This window comes from Pempheris klunzingeri, chromosome 3 (genome assembly GCF_042242105.1).
Source record: "Pempheris klunzingeri isolate RE-2024b chromosome 3, fPemKlu1.hap1, whole genome shotgun sequence".
Lineage (NCBI taxonomy): Eukaryota > Metazoa > Chordata > Actinopteri > Acropomatiformes > Pempheridae > Pempheris > Pempheris klunzingeri.
Window position 1 is genome coordinate 22,692,110 of NC_092014.1, and position 25,249 is coordinate 22,717,358.

At 43.5% G+C, this 25,249-nt stretch overlaps 1 protein-coding gene across 1 annotated transcript; it reads left to right on the plus strand.

Moving 5' to 3' along the window:
* Nucleotides 1–354: 354 nt before the first annotated feature.
* On the plus strand, nucleotides 355–25,249 carry abcc6a (ATP-binding cassette, sub-family C (CFTR/MRP), member 6a). Its single transcript, XM_070854738.1, has 31 exons — nucleotides 355–408; nucleotides 3,350–3,526; nucleotides 3,703–3,828; nucleotides 8,282–8,419; nucleotides 10,817–10,939; nucleotides 12,090–12,151; nucleotides 12,287–12,418; nucleotides 13,169–13,375; nucleotides 14,683–14,860; nucleotides 15,089–15,250; nucleotides 15,355–15,447; nucleotides 15,999–16,202; nucleotides 17,124–17,270; nucleotides 17,389–17,476; nucleotides 18,031–18,100; nucleotides 18,207–18,333; nucleotides 18,433–18,609; nucleotides 18,696–18,863; nucleotides 19,081–19,264; nucleotides 19,401–19,485; nucleotides 19,594–19,711; nucleotides 20,362–20,569; nucleotides 20,728–21,038; nucleotides 21,337–21,536; nucleotides 21,746–21,872; nucleotides 22,090–22,191; nucleotides 22,333–22,479; nucleotides 22,604–22,762; nucleotides 22,929–23,095; nucleotides 23,234–23,428; nucleotides 23,853–25,249. Exons 1-31 carry the CDS (start codon nucleotides 367–369, stop codon nucleotides 23,959–23,961), a joined length of 4,533 nt encoding a protein of 1,510 aa, XP_070710839.1. The 5' UTR covers nucleotides 355–366; the 3' UTR covers nucleotides 23,962–25,249.

Below are 25,249 nucleotides of genomic sequence, written 5' to 3' on the forward strand. Positions count from 1 at the left end.
AGACGGAGTGAGAGTCAGAAAGACACAGGATCTCAGGGTAGCAGCAGTTCAAACAGAGAGGCAGACAGAAACACTGAGAGAAGATGTTTTAGCAAAGGGGAGGCAAAGTCACACAGACACACTCAAACACACACACACACTAATAAACACAGAGAATTCCACCCAGACAGAAAGGCAGGAGCAGGCTAAATCTAAGACAGTGTACCTTTAGCTAGACAGGAAAAGTCTATTAAGGACACACTTGCAAAACTCGTTCTCCCCTCGTCACACACACACACACACACACTGGTGCTGGTGCTGAGCGTGTGCAACTCAGAGTGAGACCCCAACAAGTGGAGCATCAGGGAGGAAGGAGCAAGCAAGTGCATGGATGCCTTTTGTAGACTCAGCGGCCTGGACCCTCTGTGGGTGAGTTTGTGATGTGTTCACTGACCCTGAATTCATGATTATTTTGTGTGTGTGTGTGTCTTTTTTTGTGTGTGCCAAGAACAAATCACGTAGAATCACATCCAGTTCGGCTTAAAAGAGTTAAATAATTTTGGGTGTGTCACAGAAAATTCATGTTCATTTGAGAAAATCCAATATTAATGTACAAATGTCAGTGAAAATGTTTTTGTCTGTCTGAACCTCCACTATACAGCCTCCACAATAATGAGCATGTGATTCGCAGTACAATGAGGTCATTCTGATCATCCGCTTGCTTACTCTTGTTATCGTGTTTCAGCATTTAGGTGATTTAGTGATTAATGTCATTAGCATTAGCCACATTAGCATTCCTTGGCATCAACTGTGCTGCTCATCAGCATGTTATCTAGATTGTCCAGTAAAATGTAATAGAATGAAAAATAATAGGCTTGCGTGCAGAAGAGGTAAAAGGGGAGATGGGTTCACCTAAAATGTTAGCTGGCAGCAGTACGGGAAGAAAATCCCCATAGCATACACTGACCTTCTCAGTTTGCAGCCTGTACGTAGGTGAGTGAAATCTAACCTAAAGCAAGTCTGAAGGGAAGAATTCACCTTTGGTGCGTGTCAGAGTTGCATTTAGCGTCACTCTGCTCTGTGATTCAGCACAATGAGATGCTGAGAGGTGGAGATGCGTCATACTGAGTGAGCTGCTGTTGTTGGAAAGGCTTTCTAGTCTTGTATATTAGCAAGCCTCCACATTCCGAATCCCAGCTCGAAAGTAAAATAATGGCCGCGATCCAGCTGGAACGCCAGAATTATTGAACACACTCACTCCCAACTTGCCCCTTTGCCCCTCTTCCCCTCTCTCTCTCTCTCCCCCTCCTTTTCTGCTTGCCATTATTGCTCTTTTTCTGTTTTTGCTCCTGCAAAACCTCAAAACAACGGCCATCAAACTTTGTTGAGAGAGTGACAGTGAACTGTATTATCTCCTGCTGCATAAAGGATGCAGTGTTCTCAGCTGCATTGCATCCATCACAAAGCATAGAGGATGTTTTAACAGATGTTTGTGTCTAGTGTTGGCTGCAACGTATCTTCAGAGCAGTTATTAACTGTAGTAATCAAACTTTCACATACTTTTGGAGCAGCGTCACTGCTTATACTCATTGGTCGCAGCCCTGTAGTAGCAGTGGGGATTTATTTGGCTTTAATACTGAACTCAACATGCGCAGTCCAACTCAGCAGAGGAGGTGTGACCCAGAAACACAAAGCATGCAGGCTTTTTAAGGTGGACAAATGTGAAAGGGGCCAATTTAAGAGCTAGAAGTGTATTCGGTTTCTTTATTTTTAAATCAAGCTGTCCTGTAATTTGAAAAGCAGGACAAAGTCTAGGTGTAACTGTCAGGAAAGTGTTCGATGCCTCCTAAAATTACAGTATCCCTACTTTGTACACGTCGCATACTTACATAACTCACAGTTTTTCTCACAGCCCAGTTCAAGAGTTCATTTATTTAACTTATTAGCACATGGACTTCATTACAAAGGGTAGTGAGTAGGCACTGATTTGCTCTATCAAAGCGGGAGAATGTGAAAAGGGATACTCAGCAGATCCGCAGCACAGTAAAAGTCTCTTCTACTTTCACATCACCGTGTTTGTCAGGTAAAAATAGACACCTTGTGGCACCCGAGCTGTTGGCATCTACTAGTTTACTGCCACCAGCTCAGCCAAGGCTGAGAAACAGGATAAGTACAGAGCAAAATCCACAAGAAAGTGCTTGGAGAGGGTTTGAGAAGTTGGATTTCTTACATAAAAGTACTCTGTTCACCTGCCTGCCATTGACCGCAGGAGTCAGAAGAGTCTGCGAAAGTAGCCTCCCACTCACTGCCTCTCAAGAGATTTATCACTTAAAGGGATTTTGGTACATCAGTGGTTTACAGTACGTGCAAGAAGAAGTGCGTTCATTACATAACCTAAAACACCTACTGTGTGTTATGAAGATTCATGTGAGAATTTCGATGAGGCAGGTGAAGTCGTGCACCAGCTTTGAAGCGAACAGGTAGCTTACAGTAAGGCCGTGATGATTCTCGTAACAGTACGTAATAGTAACGATTGATGGTAAACTTGAATTAATCACCATTCATGCTGAGACGAGTTGCTGCATCTATGCGCGCCAAGTGCGTCTCACCTGCCGTGCTTCACTGGCAGGGCTGTGGGTGGACGGTTGTTACATAATGATCCTGCAGCTGCCACCGATTGTGGCCTCTCTCCCTTATCCCAGTTGGGAGTCTACCAGCAGGGCCAGACTGCCGCGCCATGCTAGAAGCTTTAAACCACTTCCTGTGGTGAGTCCGCAGGGCACAACCAGACACCCTGCCCCTCATTAGGCCAGTGAGGTGATAAACAAGGGAAGCAAGACAACAACAAGCCACTTAGCTCCTCATGTTTGTTTTTTTTGTGTTTTTGTAAGAAAGGCAACCTTCAGCTTCTGCTGCTGTTACATAATCGCAAACTTTTGGCAGCCTTTACCCAACACACCTCGTCTACATTACATGTTTATAGGCTTCATTATTATGATAATCCTTGACCTCACTTTTTAATGTGTTGACAGCGTACATTGTCCTGATAAAATTAGGAAACGAGCCAGAGATGCGGTCAGAAAAATTCCAAAACTGAGTCAGCTTTGTAGCTAAGAAAAAGAAAAATCCTCTCCCAACTCACACTCCCTCAGGATTGGGCACAGACAACATCTTATGTTGACTTGCTGTGGTTTCACTCTCCACTGCATCCATGGTTGAAACGCAGGACCTGCACCAAGTCTGGATTCTGTGGACTTGGCCCTCGCCTCCTCTGTCTGCCAGATGATGGATATAATCTCACAGTTTTACCTCAGTTTCTGATATTGTCTTGATCTGAACTTTTGACTCTCTTACTATCTCCTTGTTGTAGGACTGGAACCGTACTTGGTACACAGCCAACCCAGACCTGACCCAGTGTTTCCAGAACACAGTACTGGTGTGGGTCCCGTGTATCTATCTGTGGTTGCTGGCCCCTTTCTACTGCCTTCACCTCTACTGCCATGACCGCGGACGCATTCGAATGTCCTGCCTCTGCACCGCCAAGATGGTGAGACGTCACACAGCCTGTCATCAGTTTACTATTGAAGGTTTTTTACATTGTTGAAAGCAGAAACAAAAGCAATATTTCTGCTAGTTTTTTCTCATCAAGATCTCCAAGAACAACAGAAACAACTGGAAAAGAAACAAAAGTTTCTCCAGTCCTAACTTTCCTGTCTTGTTCAGGTGTTGGGTTTCCTGCTGGCCTCCTTTGGCTTTGTGGAGTTCTTCTACATCTTGCTGGAGAGGAGCCAGGAGATCCAGCAGCACATGGTCTTCCTGCTCAGCCCCATCATACGCAGTATGACTGTGGTAAATACTGTAGTTCTTTTCTGATTTCACTCTAGTGTTTGCCTACATGTTTATATCTGTCCAAACAAGAATCAGACAAAAGCACATTTCATACATACCGCTGAAATATATTTTTGTTTCGTTAAACCTACAGACAGTTTAAAATTGCTGACAGGTTCCTAGATAATTGAAATAAGTGAACATATTAAAGCAATTTGGCAAATCTCTAGTGTCTCGCTTGTCCCTGATTAGTTTTAAGAGGTAATCAAGTGAGAGGATACAGGCACAATATACAGTAAATGGCAAGGACCATTAGTTTTTTACGGAGCCCCAATGCATTAGTGGTTTATGTATGGAAAATGCTTTAACTACTAAGCTATGCCACTGATTTGTAGCACAAATCTCACATCTGACATCCCTGCGGCGTTGCTCTGGGAAACAGAGAAGTTTTGGGAATATTTCAGCCCGTGTCCTGCCGGCTCACATGTCAAAGTGCAGACGAATGAAAGAATATATAGTCTATATACAGTATGTTGGCCCGACACCGAGGTGCAAAGATGCATAACCAGGGATAGATTTATCGTGCTGCAGGCAGTGCAAATATTACAGTACCTTGTAAACACAGCCTGTATTTGACCATCAGTCATCAGAGCGCAGAGTACATAATGTAATGACATCAGTTACTATTTGATGTGGATGCAGCACACGTACGTATGTGCAAAGTTTCAATATGATGAAAAATGTGATTGGTACATGCTGTGTAAGTGGGAGGCCATATGTGATAAGGAAAACAATGTATATAAACCGAAATATTTTGATGGTTTTAGAGGTTTGTTCTTATATATAATCAAATCATATATGTAATCAAACTGTATTGTTTTCCCCACACTTCTGCAGATCACAGGCTGATCAGTCATACCGTGAGCACAGGCTCACTCATAGGTTAATGGTCAGTGCTTGTTCAATCATGCTCTCTCATGCACACAAGCTGTTCAGCGGTGATAGTGCTCTGACTAATCATGTGCTTTAAATCAAGTTCATTTAAATCTCTTCCAACCTTTTGGTTCATCTTTTAAAAAAAAACACACACACACACAAAACCGCCAAAGACAAAAGTGATGAAACGCAATTGTAGCCTATGTTAAACCTAATTACACAGAAAAGTTGGGTCGAGATATATGCTACAGGTGTGCGATTGGGCTGGCAGTTTTGACGCCAGTTTCTCTTTTCGCGAGACATTGTTCTGACCAAAACTGTATTTAAGATGCGACGTGTTTAATTGCAGTGCCTCTGCAGAGAGGAAGAAAAGATAAAGGACAAAACATCCGTTCAATTTCCCTCAGAATAAGAACCTGGGGTTTTGAATAAACAAAACCATGACCCAGATCCATACTATGCATCATAGTTGGCTCGAATGCTTAGATCCAAATCACTGCAAGACCTGTGCAGATTTATGCAGTCTAGATGAGATCTTTAATCTTTACAAATGTTGTTTGTCTTTTCTCCCTCCAAACTCCTTGAATCAAACTATTATGCCCCCCTGTCTGGATCGGGGTGGCATGTAGGGTGGGCTACAAACCGTTATTTATGCAAGATAAGAACTGGTGTGCAATCACTGAAATGTTTTCTGTGGCTTTGCGCTGATGAATGTTTCACGGAAACATCGATCCCACTCATTTTTGGCTGATTTAAATGATATGATGAGTAGGAGCAGAGGAGGGGTGAAGCTCGCAACATGGGTGGCATTGCAAGTTTAAAATACTGTTTATCCTCAGCAGGAGTGAAGTAAGAATTGCAATGCAGTATAAGGGCGCTGAGTCCGGATAGGAAGGGCTGCTGTAGCTCAGGGAGCCTCTAAAGCTGACCAGCAGAGCCAAATAGCTTTACTCACAAAGCTTCCTCTCTCTGCAGCCTTATACAGGTCCTGCACAGTCTCACTCCCTCCGAGTCAGACAGCCTTTCCCACCTGTGGTCTTTTCAGACTCCTGAGTAAATACCAGCACGTTTTTTGGGTAGAAATACACTAAGACGTCTCTTGTATCGAGGGATACGCTTCAAAAAAAGGTTATTTATTTTGAGGATATCATTTATCACCCCTGGGGGCCAGACAACAAGCATCTACTAAATCATATTAAGAGCTTGACATCAATCTATTAAATCTATTTGCCAGGCCAACTTTTATTAAAGGACATCATTTTCTTGATGTTGATTGTAGCCGCCCACCACCGCCCGTTTCCAGGGTACAGGCCTGGAACACTGCGCTCTTGTTGCTTTGACCGACTTGTTATGTTGCCCTTCAAGTCTAGTTAATGTATGGGAACAGTTTGGCCCGAGTCAGTCAGCCCACGGACGAATCGTGGTCACTATATCGTGGTACACACTGACTATAATCAGCAATACCATGACGTTAAACTCCTATTCCTTCCTCAGCACTGCACACTTCCCATGTAATTATAAGGTAGGGTTTTGATTTGGGGCTTAGTGATGGACTTAGTTCCACCCACTGACTTGTACAAACAGATGCTTGATGGCTGATGGTTTGCAGTAATATGGCAAGTCAGAGCGGAAGGCTTGGAATAGGAAGGTCCTTGCCTTCAGATGCTGACCCAAGGTCAGCTTTACGTTTCTCTCAGCGCTGTTAAAGGTTGGGGCTGATGCAGCCTCAACCACAGCAGTTTAGAGCTTAAAGTACCAGCAGCTGAGGACATAAAGTTCTTGCCGTGGCCTTAATGTAGGACATGTGCAGTTACATAGAGGATTTAAGAGCTTTCCCTTAGAACATGTAGTTTGTATTTAAATTCTACTTAAATGTGACAACCCAATCGATCGAATGGCTACTCGTGATGTGAAAGGTATCACTCATGGAGCGGATAAACCCACAGAGAATTTTTATCCAACTCTTCAGGTCCCTTCAGCTCTGTGGAACTTTTTTAGCATCTTTCAGCTCATTGTTTTGGTTTTATGGCCCAGAGCTTTGCTGTTGTCTGGTTCACTTTCACTGCTGTTCTAGACACAGTGGCAGCTGCTTACAGAAAAAGTGCTCTTAAAATCTGCACAAAGTTCGCAACTAGCTTGTGAACATAGTAGAACATTTAGCAGCTAAAGAGCCAGACAGACCAACAGAGCTCAAAGGAGAGTGAATATTGCAGTAATGTTCAACGTGGGAGGATGCAAACAAGATTTACCAAACATTTTACAGTGTTAACCATTAACCAAATATTAGGGCAAGACAGTCATATCACATCATTAAGACAATCATATCAAATTCTTGGGCAGTCATGTGCTTTAAGCTCGGATGTTGCCCCTGTGTTCACATCCCCTCTATAAGGGTGCCCTTGGCTCCAACATCCCAAAGACACTCAAGTTAGGTGGACTGGAGACTCGAAATTCCCCATAGGCATGATTGTAAGTGTCTGTGTATCTGTATTCATGCTTCAATAGACTGGTGAGTATGAAGAGAGTAGGGAAAATGAATGGACTGAAGGACAAATCATCTGTATATCACCAGTGGAACCTTGGATATTGTTTATATCAACCAGAGCGCATGAACATGCTCATCCTCTGGCAACCACATAGAAATCTGCACACATCTGCCCACAACGTGTATCAGGTCGTTGATGTGAAAAACGTATATAATTACCAGACCACTATAGTTTATAACAGGATAGTGCTGTGGCTCATCCCAAAGTAACCAATGTGGTACTCATTATGAAACCTAAACCCACTTTCTCCCCACTTGGTGATGAGCTGGCATGACGAAGTGACGTCTCACTTGGCCAGCCACTCAGAGAGGAACCAATGTGGTTCAATGGCACATGCATGACTCTTCTGAGGAAGAGTCCAAACACTGAATCAGCCTTGTTTTTGAGAAAACATCACGATAAAGAGTTTGTTTTTCTTCCAGGGACAGTATATAATAACATTAAGTAATGTGGCATACCATACATGTCGTTTTTTTTTTTAAATCACATCTGCTCCAGTGGCCAGGGAAATCCCAGGAACCCAAGCTCTTTCTCAAAACCACCATCGACTGCATTAGATCAGACTAAATCTGGTTATACACTCTATGCTCTGTGAAAACATTGGCAGTAACATTGGCAGGAGGGATACTGCTTTAATTCTAACATTAAAGCGGAGAAGCACTGAATAGCAGCTTGGAAAGAATTTTTTCTCACTTCAACTTCACTTTTACCAAAAAACTCACCACAAAAAGAAGCTTAGAACTGATGGTAACTAAAATATAGAGTTTGTGTAAACAAGATCATCAATTCATGCATCAGAATCCTGTTTTCTTGTCCTCGTTGTCGGTGGAGTCGCTCTAGGCTGTTCATAAACGGGGCATCTCAGATTTGAGTTTTGGCTCTCTGCTTTCTGGCTCAGGGGTAGAGTTGTTTCCTGTGCTGCAAGAAGTGCACAAGTGAATTCTTAAATTAAGTCTTTCTGTCTCCCTGCATGTCTCTCTCTCTCTCTCTAGATCTTGGCCTTGTGCATAATCCAGTTGGAAAGGGTAAGAGGATGTCGCTCCTCCGTGTTCCTCTTCCTGTTCTGGGTCTTGGCTGTTGTCTGTTCCCTGGTGCCTCTCAGAGCTAAGATCCAGCTGGCCATGGATGAGGTATGTCTTTAACTTATAAATTATTATTAAATATCAATATTATACTAATTATTAGGAATATCGTGTCCTATGTATTACCACATGATGCCGTATATTCCAAGCATCCAAAGTCTCACAAATCCTCTCTATATTGGAAACAATGATTAATTCAGAGCCAAAGTGAATGGGTTTGTCAGGTTTGAACTTGATGAACCTGCAGTGTCAAAACACTGTGCAGGAATATCTAATCAGGTCTAATCCTAGCCGGAGTCTAGACACAAGACTCCAGCTGCACAGCTTGAGATATACCCTGTGTCAGCAAAGAGTTTCTATTTCATCCACCAATTTCAACCAAGGTAACCTAAAGTTAACCAAGTGTTGGAAGATGACACTGCCAATTCTGGTCAAGCCTGTGTGTGTTTAAGTTTTCCTTTTCTTCCTGTGTCTCCTGTCAGACACTGCAATCATTGTTGCATGGGGTAAGTTTCTATTTAAGCACACGCAACCGTGGGGCCGTTGCATTTGCATCTCTATAAAAACACACAAACACACACACATCCATATTTCTGTTTTATCGTCCTCAGTGTGACATTCCCACACTGCTTGGGGGAGAGTAATGATGGCTCTGGGATAAACGCTGGTGAGACATGGCAGCCCAGAGTCAGACCAGAGGAACGTCAGCGCTGTGTTTATGGGCCTACACTGCTGTAAACACAGCCAGATGGAAATCTATGCATCCTCATTTAATGGGAGGCCATTTAATTTAGACCCAGATGTTTTCATTTCATACAACCACACGCGTGCACATAGGATACACACGTAACCACCCATGTTTCTCCAACATATTGTATATTCACAGAACATCTTCATTTAGCAAATTTATATGGCTGGATTCTGTTCATCTGTTTCTAAAAAGATTTTGATACCTTTTATTTATGAATTATACAAATATGATGTGTGTGTCAATAATGATAATTGTTGCCTTTGGACAGAGGTAGGCGGGTTTTTCCCCCTGCTTCCAGTTTTTGTGCTAAGCTAAGCTAAACAACTGCTGTAGGTAGCTCATTAACTTAGATTCCAGACATGAGAGTGGTATCAATCTTCTCATCTAACTCTCCGCAACAAAGGCAATAAGTGTATTTCTCAAAAATGTCAAACTATTCCTTTAATATCCATACAGAAGAATTCAAGGGACAAAGACACATAAACGCAACAAAATAGTAGATCTGTTTTACAAAACAGGATATTTTTTCTCTGAGATTGTAAAATTAAAATGATTAAAAAATGATCCTTCTCTTGTAATTGACATAACAGATAAAAGGAGAAAAGTGATTCTGCACAGTCAGCAGTTTTTCCCCGTCTACTATGTCAGCATTTACATGCTGTCTGTTTTACTCACACATTTTCAAAATATTTATAAAGAAAGTGTCTAATTCACATTGCAGCGTTGATGGCTCAAGTTGACAGGGTTCATGTTTGTGGACCCTTGGCCATTCTTAGTCGCTTGACCTACATTTTTGCCGCCCACTCTCCGACCATCCTGACCCTGTTTTTCAATGTGTGGCCGGATCCATTTGGCCCCTTCGCATCTGCTTTCTGGGTACAGCGCCACACTTTTCAGAGAAAAGCCTTTAACTGTTTACCATGGCTCTGACTTTCATGCATACCCAAGCTGCTGCACAAAAGGCTGGCTGTGGCGGCAGCGTTGAGCCAGTAGTAAACAATGGCTCTGCCAACACCTACAATTTCTATATGTCAAGAATAACACGTGAGTCCTACATTTCATAGAGTGGTTAATATCACAGCTGCTCCCTTGATCGAAAGTAAGGGTGCTGGTTTGTAAAACCACAATCTCCCTATTTACAGATATGGGCGCTTAGCGTGACTGAGAGGCAGCTTTAACCATCGCTTCATTTATATAAAGTACACCATTAAAGACTTTGGGTTTTTGCCCCGATTTAGTTTAAAGGTCTAAAATACTCTTTATTATGTCTGTGATCTTGGTGTGTAAATTGTATTCCCTGCTATACAATGTGTAGGCATGGGAAAAAGCCGTGTAATGAATTTAGTGTTGTTGTGAAACTGCACACAAAGCCGCAGTGAAGATATATGGCTCTGTATGCCACAGGATGTTGTGTGATTTGTTAAGCAATGTTTAAAGAGATGAAACATCCAGAACACATTTTGATCCTATTGAAAACCTGAAAATGTTTTGATGAAAGAACAAAGTTATTTTTCTGTGGCATGTGCTCGGCCACAAAGCCAATTAATTGTGTCTCCGGTTCAGAATAAAAGTCTGTCTCACGCAACTTGTCTGGAATAGTTTAAAACAAATAAACTGAAGGAGCCCTGACTTACAGATTCTGGTATTTTCAGCCCTGCAGCAGCCTCCTTAATCTGTGCTTTCTTATTCCACAGGGCATTGCCTCTGATATTGTACGATACCTCGCCTTCTTCTCCTACTTTACGATCCAACTGGCCCAGCTCTTCCTGTGCTGTTTTGCTGACCAGCCTCCAGTGGGAAAAACCGTGTTGGAAAAGGTAGGCAGGGGGGGAATGTATCCCACTTCCGTCAAAAATGTCCACTCCCGTCCAGTACCCTGGGAATAAAATGTCTGAGCAGCTATCTTGTGGTTTTCAACTTTTGTTGTCAAGACACTTTTCCCTTTTGGAGGAAATGATGTGATTCACCTCCCTCGCTCCTTCCTCTCCCACTCTCACTTCACCACTTTGGCTTCCTGTGAGGGGAGTGTGAATGAGTTTGTGTGTGTGTGTGTTTGTCGTCGTTCTCCTGCATACCATCGCCGCGACTCACTCACTTCAGCGTTGGATAACATCATGGCCTCTGCTTATAGTCCGTGACCACAAAACAGCAGAGGCATCGCTTAATGCAGATCTCACTACCCCATCAAACATGTGCCTGATGAAACATTATCAAGCTCAAAATAGCAAGTTGGTTTCAGGGGAGCTGACAGGTGAATGAAAATGAGCTTCTAATCAATCAAACAGACGTGTGATGTAATATTTCCCTGGTGATAAACAATCAAAATAGCTGGAAAAGTCCCTAACAAACTCTTGGCCGGTGGTGAGGAGGCTGAGGGTGCAGAAGCCGCAGTCTGGCGTGGTGGACACACCCATTGGTCGCTCCTTGGTGTGTCCTCCTCTTCTTCCTCCACCGCCTCCTCCTCCTCTCCGCCCCACGCTCTGGTTAGAGTTACTCACAGGAAGAGAGGAAGCGAGGGGATGAAGAGCAAGAGTGCGGGTAATGAAGAGAGCAAACACCCTGGTGAGGGGGTGGCAGGGTGGAGCGATGCCATAAAGCACGTGTGAGAGGACAAACTTTCTGTGTGTGTGTGTGTGTGTTTGTGTGACTGCATATCCTCTTCTTAGACAGTTTGTGATGACACATTTCCTCTCTGTCTGCGCTAGACCTCAAAACGTCATCTTCACCCTGCGCTAACACTGAACGCTATTTATTCTTGTCCTGTGGGAGTTCATGGCCTCTGCTCCCCACAATGGCCCACCTGACTGTACAGAGCTGTTTACACACATTTGTGTTCCTAACTCACCCACAAGTGCATCATTCAACCATCGGCCAACGGCCTCTGTGAAGCTGGTACGGTCTCGAAAGCTTTTAAGTGAGAGATTTACTGTGAAAACAACAGTAAGTCTGGTCTTTAATCTGTTGCAGAATCCCTGTCCTGTGAAAGATGCCTCTTTCTTGTCAAAGATCCTCTTCTGGTGGTTCACTGGGTAAGATGGTTCTTCAAAACCCTTATTTTTAGGTTTAGGCTGACTCATTGCAGCAACAGTTTGTACTTGTTTACAATAATATGTGTGTTTTGTTGACAATTATGTGCATGAATCATGTCCACACTCCCTCCTCAGGCTTGTTGTGAAAGGATATCGCACCCCTCTGGCAGCGGAGGACCTTTGGACCCTGAGGGAGGAAGACACGTCACACAAGATCATCTCTGAGCTGCAACAGGACTGGACAGCTGAATGTGCCAAAATTCAAAAGTGAGAACTCCTGATGATTGATATCTGGCAGTTTAAAGGGGTAGACCGGCAATTTAGGGTAATACTTTAATATAGCTAGAGGACTCAGAAAAGAAAAATTGCCCCTTTGGGGAACCTTGTGATAGGCTGACTATTCCTCTGTACTTATTAACTAGTAATAGGAGCATGCAGGTTTGTGCAGCAGTCTTCAGAGGGAAAGGACATGTGCAGGACAAGCACATGCTATCTTTCATGTTTCCTCTGACTCATGTGGCTTGTTATTTTGACACAAGCACCATACAGCTCTTGCTATTGTCACAGTTCACCAGCCGAAGAATCTATTAAGTTTTATTGCTATGTGGCGAAATGTAAGCATGGCGCTGCTTGAATTAACAACCCGAGCAAAGCATGACTTGACTTATGACCATGAATTGAAAATCAGGATGTCTCATCACCAGAGGCATTTTGGGCCAAAAAATAGGTCCAAAAGGGTCCCTTGAGGACACACGGTCCCACAATGTCAAGACAAGAGCCGTTTGTCATTTTCAAAGCTTGTTAACATGATCCAGCACTTTGAAGATCTTTTGTTAAGCCCAATAATTATGTCAGCGAATAATGTTTTTTACTGCTGCTGGGGAATTCTTTGAGTCCATCAGTGACGGTACGAATAACAACCACTTTCTTTACAGCCTGTTTGACATAAAAGGCTTGAAAGGCGCCAGCACCATGTTGGGGCATCTCTGACACATATGACTTGTCTTCCTCTGGCAGGCAGGAGAAGGCCTTGGCGTCGGGTGTGGCGTTGGGGAGCAGGCTGCCAGACCAGGCTCAGCTCCTCAGGAAGCTGCAGAAGGAGCAGAGCTCTGGCTTCTTCCTGCTCAGGACGCTGGCACGCAAGTTCGGCCCATACTTTCTAACCGGCACCCTGTGTATCATATTCCACGATGCCTTCATGTTCGCCATCCCCCAGGTGCTCAGGTAAGAGGAGCGGAAGAGTGCCCCAAAACCTAAATCTGCTCTCAACACGATTGCAGTCCGGTAATAAATAGCTGTGGTGTGATTTGCCAATGTTTGGAGATATTAGCTGTATCTCAACCCAGTACCACGAAGCTTAGAGGGCTTTGGTTTGTGGTGCTGACAGCCCCCGAAATAACAAGATAATCCACAAACGTCCTTGTGTATAGTTTTCTTGTTCGGCTTGAAGATAGAAATCAACAGTAGTGCTTTGATAACAAAAAGTTCTCAATAAAGTTGCTCACAAGAAAGTTACTATCGCGACTGACCGTGTCATTATGATTGGAAAGAGACGTTGTTGTTGAGTTTTTCAAATATAACTTTTTCTGTGCTCAGCGTCCCACAAACCAAATGGCATTGAGCGCACTGTATTAAAAAAGATTGCAGCCAATATTTCCAAACCTCAGCTCTGACTGAAATTACCTGGATGGACTGTCAATCTAGACCAGAGAAAAAATAGATTTTATTGTGTCTGTTGGTGGGTGAACTGTCCAATTCAATTTGGAGATTAAAATGAAAGAGATTCCTGGCATGATTATTTAAAGAAACACTGGTTTAGCAGATTGTGGGGAAACAAAAATACCACAGTCTAAATAGATATCACTGAATAAACAACTCCTTGGTTATCACCTCAGATATCACCTCCATTGTCCTACTTTCAATGATTTGTGACGCTGACAACCAAACAACAACCGAAGCTGGCAGCAGTGAAAACAGGTCATGGCTGACCTGCCACCCGCTGCGCCATCCCACTAGCCAGACTGGAATGTTGTTGTTCATGCACAGCACAGAATCAGTGGAAGTGTTAATTACGGTCATGGAGCTGTGAGCAAGAAAAGTAGACGAGACCACAGCGCTCTGTGCTCCAGTAAGGAGGACAGGCGGAGAGGGAGAGGAGGCTCTAAATGGCAGAAATGTCGTCGGACCACAATAAGGGAGCCGCTGGCCAAGTGTGAGGGCAGCCCGGCCACAAACTGAGCACTGTTGTGCAACCCAGTCAGCCAGCAGCCACAGTAGCGCACCAAGGCCATTGGTTTAGGGCACACAATGAAAGTCAAATAATGCAGGATTAAATGAAAAAACACAGTAAAAGAATTATGTTGACAGGTTAAAAACTTGCTGTCTGCTTTGATTTGTATCATTTGCTACTTTCCAGGGAAAATCATACATAGAAATAGGGTATAGTAGAGTCCTGCGCTAAAGGGTCAAACTAATTAAATAGCTTTGCAAACTACAGAACGTCCTGATTGAGTATTAATCTTCCTCCGCAGCCTCCTTCTTGATTTCATGCGAGATGAGGATGCTCCGCTGTGGAAAGGCTACTTCTACGCCACACTGATGTTCCTGCTGTCCTGTCTCCAGTCCCTCTTCAACCATCAGTACATGTACACTTGCTTCACAGTGGGGATGAGGGTGAAGACCGCGGTTATGGGCTTGGTTTACAGGAAGGTGGGTAAATCTGTATCCACGGACATGTAGCCACTAACCTCTAGACTTGGTATAAATAACATTTTTAAATGGCAAAAACAAAAGCTCTCTCTCGTTCCAGACGGGGAAACAGTGCACAACGCATGATTAACAGTTTTTTTTTACCTAAGAGGGATGATCGTCTCAAATCTTTACGAGGGTGTAAATTGAGCACTGAGGGCTAAAACGTCTCTTTTGTTGTCAATCCAGTCTCTGGTGATAAACAGCTCTGCCAGGAGGACTTGCACTGTGGGCGAGATTGTGAATCTGGTTTCAGCAGACACTCAGAAGCTCATGGACTTTGTGGTGTACTTCAACGCTGTCTGGCTGGCTCCTATTGAAATTGCTCTTTGTCTTTTCTTCCTCTGGCAGGTATGTCAAAATGTAGTGTTTTAACAATGCAACGCTCACTCATGCGTCGCTGTCTTTTAAATGAAAAAAGCCCTTGACACCTTTTTATTCTTTCTTTCGTTTAGCATCTTGGCCCATCCGCTTTGGCAGGAATTGCCACTGTCATTCTCATTTTTCCACTCAACGGATTCATTGCAAAGAAAAGAAGCAAGCTACAGGTATAAGCTGTTACAGGAATCCTTCACACTTTCATTCCAGTAGCCCTGACATCTGGCATGTTAGGTCAGAGATGCCACAGCTGGTTTAGATAGTGGCTGAAGAGCCGTGTGGGTGTTTGGCCTGGATGGTACATTCTCTCTTGTCCTTTTGATGTCTGCCCCATATAACGTGTTTGAAAAACAATGAAAGGAAAGGGTGGGCAGGAGGAAGACATAATTTTTCATTTCTTTGGAAAAACAACAGACGGTTCTGTAAATTTGGATGCCAGTTTTATCGAACTTAGTCTTGAATGCAGTGACCGCATGCCTGGCCCTTTGTTGTTTCCTTGTCATAAAAATCACTAAAATGTAACAAGCAATAAATTCTTACTGAATTAAATAAGTTCCATGATGTTCAGGAAAACTACTACAGCTGTAACGAGAGCAGACAAAGCCATGTTCACAAATGCATGTATTTGCTTTGTTCGGGTAATTGTTGCCGTGTCCCAGTTACAGCTTAGGAAAGTTTTTTTTCAATAATAAAATGTAAAACCTCTTTGTCTGGTCACCAGGAGATTCAAATGAAGTTCATGGACGGCCGCATCAGACTGATGAACGAGATCCTGAATGGAATAAAGATCTTGAAGTTCTATGCGTGGGAGAAGGCCTTCCTGGAGCAGGTCTTGGGCCACAGAGAAAAGGAGCTGAAAGCCCTGAAGAAGTCTCAGATCCTTTACTCCATCTCCATTGCATCCTTCAACTCCTCCTCTTTCCTGGTAAACAGAAAGAAATAGTAATAAAAAATAGTTGATTTTACTAAGAAGTACTCATACCCACAGTTTGATGCAGTGTATTCCTCTGTGCTGTTGACCTCTACTGTACAGCTATGCGTGTCACCTCATGAGGCTGTACTTTGGCACAGCAGTGCTTCAAGCTAAATGCTAGCATCATCATCATGTCTAGCAAGTGTAACGTTTACAATGTTCACCATATTAGTGTGCTAACATTTGCTAATTATCAATAGCGACAAATTACTAGGTCTGATGGGAGTCATATTTAATAAATTGAAATTGTGACTTGATGGTGGTTCTGGATTAAAAATTAAGGCATCATATAAATTTTGACACCCATTCTGGGGGGAACATGAATATCTTTGCCAGTCGTTCCAATAGTTGTCTAAATATTTCACAAGTCATTTCATTTTTCATAAGTCGACACATGCGAACCGATGGCAGCATGATAGGAAAAGTCACGAGGATTCATTTAAGTCATAAGGATTCACCCTCTGGGCACCACGAAAGTCCAACTTAATCTGCCCAATAGCTGTTGAGATATTTTGTGTTTGGGCCAAACCGTCCAAACATCTCCATCCTTACAGCCACGTTGCTAGGTTGGCAAAGAAATTAAACAAAAAATGAAATTACATACTTGAGAGCTGTTTTTAAAGCGTCATGTGTTCAACAAATGGGCTGAGTACCACAGACAGGGTGGGGGAGTTGCAGAGCACTGAGAGACAGACCGAGGCAACGCTGTTGGTTTTAGTCTTTTCAGGGGATATACCGACAATTAGAGGAATGTAGAATAGCACCAGCCTTACCCTTTTGATTGTGTCTTTAAATAGCACCTATCTAACACTCAAGTTTTTGCCAGTAAAGGTAACATTTAGCCTCTTCCCCCCCCCCCCCCCCCCCCCCGAGATTGCCTTTGCCATGTTTGGAGTCTACGTGACGCTTGATGACAGGAACGTCCTGGATGCCCAGAAAGTTTTTGTTTCGATGGCACTGATCAACATCCTGAAGACCCCGCTTAGTCAGCTTCCATTCGCTATAAGCACGACCATGCAGGTGGGTGACATTTTAATTTGATAATTCATTGAATTGCTCTATGTTGTTTTCTCCATCTATTTTTATGGTGACGTTTGATGGATATAGGTCAGTTCACTAACCACTCACTCTGTTCCAGGCTATGGTTTCACTGAGACGTCTGGGAAAGTACCTGTGCTCAGAGGAACTGAAAGTGGACAATGTCTCAAAGGCTCCTTTGAGCGCTGGTAAGAACCCCACCCATGTATACACTATTACATGAGATGAATGAGCTACTATACTGCGCTGTTTCATTTCACCAATTTCCACAATATTGTTGCCAATACTGCCTGAAATCATAGCCTGTCATAATCAATATGAGCAGCCCACAAGATTTTGTTGTTTATATCTGTGGAGTACCACAGCCTTGTATGGATCATGTGCACTGTCACTTCCTGGGTCCCTGGCTGAATGGTAGACAGGGTAATTATAGGATGTTCCCATTTAGTGGTTGAGCATAAATCACAGCATGAATTCAGACATATGATTCATTCAGAGAAAAAAAAAAAAAAAATAGAGCACTCCTGTCTGTAATCTGTCAACACTTCCTAAGACAGCTTATGAAAAAGCAACAGCTCTGTAATTTGTATGATTAAGCAAATTCACTTGTAATTACGCCCCTGCTCTACTCTGACTAGTAACTACAAGGGGGAATTTTATTTTGAATGTTTGTTTGTTGCTCAGGTTGAAAGAGCACGTCCTCCTGTCTTCGGTGTTTATTTACTTTATCTTTCTTATTTAGAAGGGACAGAAGTGGCGGTGGAAAACGGCACTTTCAGCTGGTCTGCAGAGGGTCCGCCATGTCTTAAAAGGTGTGATTTATGGGGGAAAAAAGGATTTAAAGTTACTACATCTACAGTAGCCACAAAGGTACCACAAAGGGAGGCTTACAGGACAATTCCTTTTCTTTGTTGACAGGATCAACATCCATGTGCCACGAGGTTCCCTCGTCGCTGTGGTCGGACACGTGGGCAGTGGAAAGTCCTCTTTGTTGTCCGCCATGCTCGGTGAAACGGAGAAAAGAAGTGGCAGCGTCACCGTTAAGGTAGTGAGCTTGTGTTTCACGTGCAAGCTCTATTCATAGCTGTGGGTTTCATTTAATAAATACTGACTGTCTCCTGTCTTCTGACATCTGTCTTCACAGGGCTCTGTGGCATATGTGCCCCAGCAGGCCTGGATCCAGAACGCCACAGTCCAAGACAACATCATTTTTGGCCGTGAGAAACTGAAGACATGGTACCACCGAGTGCTGGAAGCCTGTGCACTGCTGCCCGACCTGGACATCCTACCCGCTGGAGATGCTACAGAAATTGGAGAGAAGGTGGAGGATCTGAGAGATGAAAAATGTACTTTTTTTTTTTTTTCTTTGAGTGTCATCTAAACGTTTGAATAATTGTATCCATGCAGGGACTGAACCTGTCAGGTGGACAGAAGCAGAGGGTGAGCCTGGCCAGGGCTGTCTACAGAAAGGCTGACGTATACCTCCTGGATGATCCGCTGTCTGCTGTTGATGCACATGTGGGCCAACACATCTTTGACAAAGTCATTGGACCAAAAGGAGTCCTCAGAGACAAGGTAATATATGTAACGAGAAAAACATATGTTCAATTCAGCTGCAAAGACCCAAAACATGGCTTTACAACACCTAAACCACGACCACGTGGCCTGCGCTGTTGTTATCACAATATGAGAGCCACCACTTTGCTGACAGCTTTGTTTTCAAGAAAGCCTCAATTTAGTGTTGGATTGTGCTTACGTCCAATTTTTCTGACTTGTGTGGCTTGCTACACAGACCCGCATCCTGGTGACCCATGGGATGAGCTTCCTGCCGCAGGCTGACCATATCCTCGTGTTAGTAGACGGAGAAATCACAGAGAGCGGCTCCTACCAGGAGCTCCTCAGCCGCCATGGCGCCTTTGCCGACTTCATTCACACCTTTGCCAGTACGGAGCGAAAAGAGAGCGCCATACAGAGAGGTGAGCTCTGAGCTTTTGTCTGTTAAAAATTACTTTGAAAATAAACATCAGTGTGTGGAGTGAGGAAGAATATTATATAATAAATATCAGTCTACAAATGAATAGTCACAATTAAAAAAAATTTCTTTTCTTGTAGCTGGCTCCAGGAGGTCCAATGCTCGTCTTAGCATGGTGGACTTCATGCCATTCTCCAGAGACCTGTCACAGGAGCAGCTCATTGGGTGCGTAAAAACATGTGTGAAGTGTAAAACTGTCATAAAGATGTTTGGCATCCCAAGCATCTCTTTTACAAAACTGACCTCTGGCCTCTCCCTCTCCATATCCTCCAGAGGGGACACCACTAATACCAACCTGCAGAATATGGAGCCTGTGTCTGAAACAGACCAGGAACAAGTACCAGAGGACTTGGGCAAACTGACCGAGGTTGACAAGGCCCGCACTGGGAGAGTAAGTCTGAAGAACTATTAACATTTTACTTTTTAAAGCTGCACTTATGAATATCTTTATAGCAACATTGGATCAAATGACTTGGAACGTGGAACGCATCAGGGAATTATCACCTGACTCTGCAGCACCCCTGAGCTCCAAGGAACCTTTTAGAGTCTTTAAGCTCATTGTTTTGGTTTTCTGACCCGCAACTTTACTGTTTATAGTAATTATAGTGTTGTTTTTGGCTGCAGCAGGCAGCTGTTTTTGGTGAAAAAACTCTGAAAAGCCATCCATGCTACCTGCCCAACACCAAACAGCAGAAAGACAAAGTCAACAACTAGCTGGTGGACATGGTGGAGCATTTAGTAGCTAAAGAGGCAGATATTTCCCTCAGGTAGAGACCAAAAACAGAGCTAAAAAAGAGAGTTCATCTTGGACTCACCAAATTAAAGCTAACTCCAAATCTGTTTAACGTCCAAATGAGCAACTGTTTGCCATATCAACTTGAAACATAATAGTATCAGAGTTTACAGCTCGTTTCTGCTGGTCAAAAAATCAGTTATTGCCATTCAGTGAACATAAAACTGAAAAAAAGTGTTGACACAGCGACAAACCAAGTTATCTAATTCCTTGAGATTGACTGGTACTTTTGTGTCTTTCTGAAACAGGTGAGGCTGGGTATGTACAAGAACTACTTCAAGACCGTCGGCTTGGCCCTCATCATTCCCATCGTCTTCCTCTACGCCTTTCAGCAAGGTGCCTCACTGACGTACAACTACTGGCTCAGCATGTGGGCTGATGACCCTGTTGTTAATGGCACCCAGATCGATACAGACCTGAAGCTGACTGTGTTTGGTGCACTGGGCTTTGTACAAGGTCAGTTAAGCATCAAAATACAAGTGACGTGGGTAGCTCTATTTCACTGGAATCTTCATGTTTGTATTTTTCTACAAGATGGGAAAATGATGCAGCAATAAATAGTATTGATTTGTCTTCAGCTCTGATGTAATAAAACATCTCTCCCCTCTCCTCAGGTGTCGCCATCTTTGGTACAACCGTCGCCATCTCCATCTGCGGTATCATCGCCTCCCGCCACTTGCACATGGACCTGCTGATCAACGTGCTGCGCTCTCCCATGTCTTTCTTTGAGTGCACGCCCAGCGGAAACCTGCTCAACCGCTTTGCCAAAGAAATTGACGCCATCGACTGCATGGTCCCCGACGGTTTGAAGATGATGCTGAGCTACGTCTTTAAGCTCATGGAGGTCTGCATCATCGTGCTGATGGCGACACCTTTTGCAGCCGTGATCATCCTACCGCTCGCTTTCCTTTACGCCTGTGTCCAGGTACGCTTTCCCACTGACATTTAAGCCCACCACTAATGTCTTTGATCTTCATGTTTTCTTTGAGAGCATTGTGTTAAAGGTTCCTGTGCAAGAGCTGGGTTCCATTACAGCGTGTTATTGGAAAGCTCCGGCCTCCAAAACCAACCCTGCTGATTTTGCTGTTCACTTGTGTTTTGTTCCCCACCTGCTGACATAGACGTTGTATGCATTCACTGTGAATTATGGGAAAAGCCCTCAGCGCACCCTCTTGGTTTCGCTCATTAAAGCTGGTGTTTTACTTTTCCACTGTGGGCTACAGAGCTTCTACGTCGCCACATCCTGTCAGCTGCGGAGGCTGGAAGCTGTGAGCCGCTCGCCCATCTACACCCACTTCAACGAGACGGTGCAGGGCGCCAGCGTCATCCGGGCCTTTGGCGAGCAGTCCAGGTTCATCCAGCAGGCCAATCAGAGGGTCGACTTCAATCAGACCTCCTACTTCCCACGATTTGTGGCCACCCGGTGAGATGATACATGATGACTATAATGTGCTTTAATTTAATTTATACGTTCTTTTGCTCACTTCAGTTCATAATGATGATAAGTAGCCTCAGGGGTTGCTGTGATTGCTTTATGTTACACATTTAAACAGAGTGCCCTCTGGCTTTGATAATGAAGACGTACTTTAGAGCTTGCCTGCCCACACAGCTAAATCAGTGTTACCTCCGCAGGTGGCTGGCAGTCAATCTGGAGTTTGTAGGTAATGGTGTGGTCTTAGCTGCTGCCATTCTCTCTGTGATGGGAAAAAACACTCTGAGCCCAGGCATCGTCGGTTTGGCTGTGTCACACTCCCTCCAGGTAAGAGGCTCTCCCCAGAGACACACACTCATTCTCACACAGCAGCGCTGGCGGTAACCTGACACCTGATTTATTGACATTAAAAAAAGAAATGTAGCAATTAGAGGTTAAACTGGAAAAGTTAAATATAAATACATTGGTTTGCTCAGTCAGCAAATGAATTTTGAGTGCAGGAAAGAGAGATTTAAAGTAAACCTCCCTGCATTGCGTATTGCAGGTGACTGGAATCCTGAGTTGGATTGTGAGATCCTGGACTGATGTAGAAAACAACATTGTTTCTGTGGAGAGAGTCAATGAGTATGCTGATACTGCTAAAGAGGTCAGTGTTTCCACTACACACACACGTACACAACTACATGCTGTATGTCTAACACATCACTGCTCAGGACTCTGAATCTAGCAGCATACAAAAAGAGGGCTTTTTTGTTCTCTACTCACTCTTTGTTACTGTCTCATTCAGGCCAGTTGGACTATAGAGGGCAGCTCCTTGCCCCTAGCTTGGCCCCAGAAAGGTACTCTGGAGTTCCAGGACTACGGGCTGCAGTACCGTAAAGGCCTTGAGTTGGCTCTGAAGGGCATCACCTTGACTATTAATGAAAGAGAGAGGGTGAGTCATCTTGTGTGGTAAAAACACTTTGCAATCTTTACCCGTGTTAATCCTGGATCACTTAAATTGCCTGAATTGCAGGATTGTGTCATGCTTAATTTCTGGCTAAAAACCTGTTTTCCAGGTTGGAATTGTGGGTAGGACAGGAGCGGGAAAGTCTTCACTTGCCCTGGGAATCTTCAGGATCTTAGAGCCAGCAAAAGGAAAGATCTTTATAGATGGAGTCAACATCGCAGACATCGGACTCCATGACCTCAGATCTCGCATTACTATCATTCCTCAGGTACGACAGTAGTAATAACAGAAACTGAGCCCTGGCTTTCATCACATAAACAGTTTGCAATGGTTGCAAGCTATCCAACGGAAAACAAGCTATTCTAAATTGTAATAATCCTTTTACTAATCTGGGCAGTCTGGTGATGAGCATCATCTGCTCTTCTCTCCCCCAGGACCCAGTGCTGTTCTCAGGCTCCCTCCGGATGAACCTTGACCCCTTTGACACCTACAGCGATGAGGAGGTGTGGCGCTCGCTGGAGCTCGCTCACCTCAAAAACTTTGTCTCTAATCTCCCTGACAAACTCAACCACGAATGCTCGGAGGGAGGAGAAAATCTCAGGTACACACATACGCACCACACGTCATTATTGCTAATATATTATTACAGGGATTCCACACAAAGCTGCAGGATGCATACGGGACTGAATCCAACATGTGATTGTATCCCCCTCTCTCCAACTTTCCTTTGTCTGTGTAGTCTGGGTCAGCGCCAGTTAGTGTGCCTGGCCAGGGCCTTGCTGAGGAAAACCAAAATCCTGGTTTTGGACGAGGCGACAGCTGCTGTGGACCTGGAGACAGACACACTCATCCAGTCAACAATCCGCACACAGTTTGAAGACTGCACTGTCCTGACCATTGCTCACCGCCTTAACACTATCATGGACTACACCAGGTACATTACAATGTATTTGGTTAGTCATTTATCAAGTAAAACACCAAATATTTGATAATCACACATTCTCAAGTGTGAGGATTTGCTGCTTATATCACTGTAACCTGAATGCCTTTGGACCTTTTTACCATCTGTTAGACATTATAAGCCATGAGAAGGCATTAGTTTGAACTCTGGGAGCCTGAAATGTGCATTTGTCATTATTTTTGACATCTTATAGACAAAACAATTCCTAAAAACTCAATTATTTTCTATAGAAATTAATTTTTAGTTGCAGCCCTGCAGTGCTAATCACATGCCAAGTTATAGAGCTGGACACCCTAAAACCCACAGCACACATATATTTTAGATTAGGTGTGGTAAAAAAAAAAAGAAAAGAAAATGCTGGATCTAAAAGCTGTCCTCCTTTTTCGTTGCTGCACAGGGTGATCGTCATGGACAGAGGCCACATTTCTGAGATGGACTCTCCAGCCAACCTCATTGCACAGCGGGGACAGTTCTACCGAATGTGCCGCGAAGCTGGGCTGGTCTAGGTCTCCATAGGCTTCGTACCATGGAGCCAGTGTCCTGACGTACACATGCGGCACCTAATCTGTGTGGCTCTGCAACACACATTAAATCGGGCCATTCCAAGCTTTGGGGCAGCTCAAAACGCCTCTCCATGAGGGCATTGTCCATGAATCTCCAGAGCAGCTGCTCATGCAGTCCCCATTTGTTGGTTTTTAACACACGCAGACACGCTGTCCTAAGTCAGGAAAAAAAGACATTAACCTCTGATGAAGAACATTCAAAGCTACAGTGAATTGTTGAGAGTCTCCAAGCTATAAACATTGTACATAGAGTAATGGAGTCAGTTTATTCCGTGAAAGGATTATGCCAAGAGCTGGACTGACAGAGTACCACAAGTCTTAAGGATTTTCATTCTCTTTTTGAATGGGAGCTGTATTATTTTTGTAGTTTTTGTAAGTGTTATAAGCACATGACATATTTTTTTTAATGTTGTCTCAGGCTTAAACGTTGATGTTTACTCACACTTTTTTTTAGCCTTGTACACCAAAAAAAAAGAGGCAATTTTGTAAGTGTAAATTGATAGAAATCTATTTTGTCTTCTTGACCCAGATACTGGGACAGGAAATACTCTGACACACTAACCTTCAAAAGGTTCACCCTGGCAGACGCAGGGGAAGTGAGGCTTTCATAGCCTTCAAAATCTGAGCTGGAAGCAGCCAATTTGGAGTTTTTATATGTCAGGGAAAAAGTGGAAAACATTGAAGCGAGCCAAGACATTAGCAATCGTCCAACTATGTTGTGGCTGTTGTTTATTTCTGTCAAAGTAAACACATAAAAAAAGTCAATAGAGACCTTGCTGGTCAGATTTAACCTGACGCCGGTAGTGAAAACCACCATGAATGAAGAGAATGCCTCTTCAAAACAATGGTGAGAAATCTGTGCGATTGTCTTTATGCCTCCACCACACAACACAGGCCATACACACAGATGCAGAGAAGAAGAAAAAAATCAGTATTGTTCCTTTGGTGCTGACATGACAGACTGTAAATAATCCACGTTGACCTTTACTCTCAATTCAAAGAAAAAAACCCTATGAACTTTTCAAAGAGAGGAGGCATTTACTGTTTTTGTCTTACTGGTTTAGACAATACATTCTAAGAGAAACCCTATAGTTTATTTATGTCATGTGACAAAATGTATTAAGTGTCCTTAAAATTCTGAGGATTGTATTATATTTATACTTTTTATAACAAGCTTGTTCATTTTTCACTGACCATTTACTGTTAATGTACTGTCTTGATCAATACATCA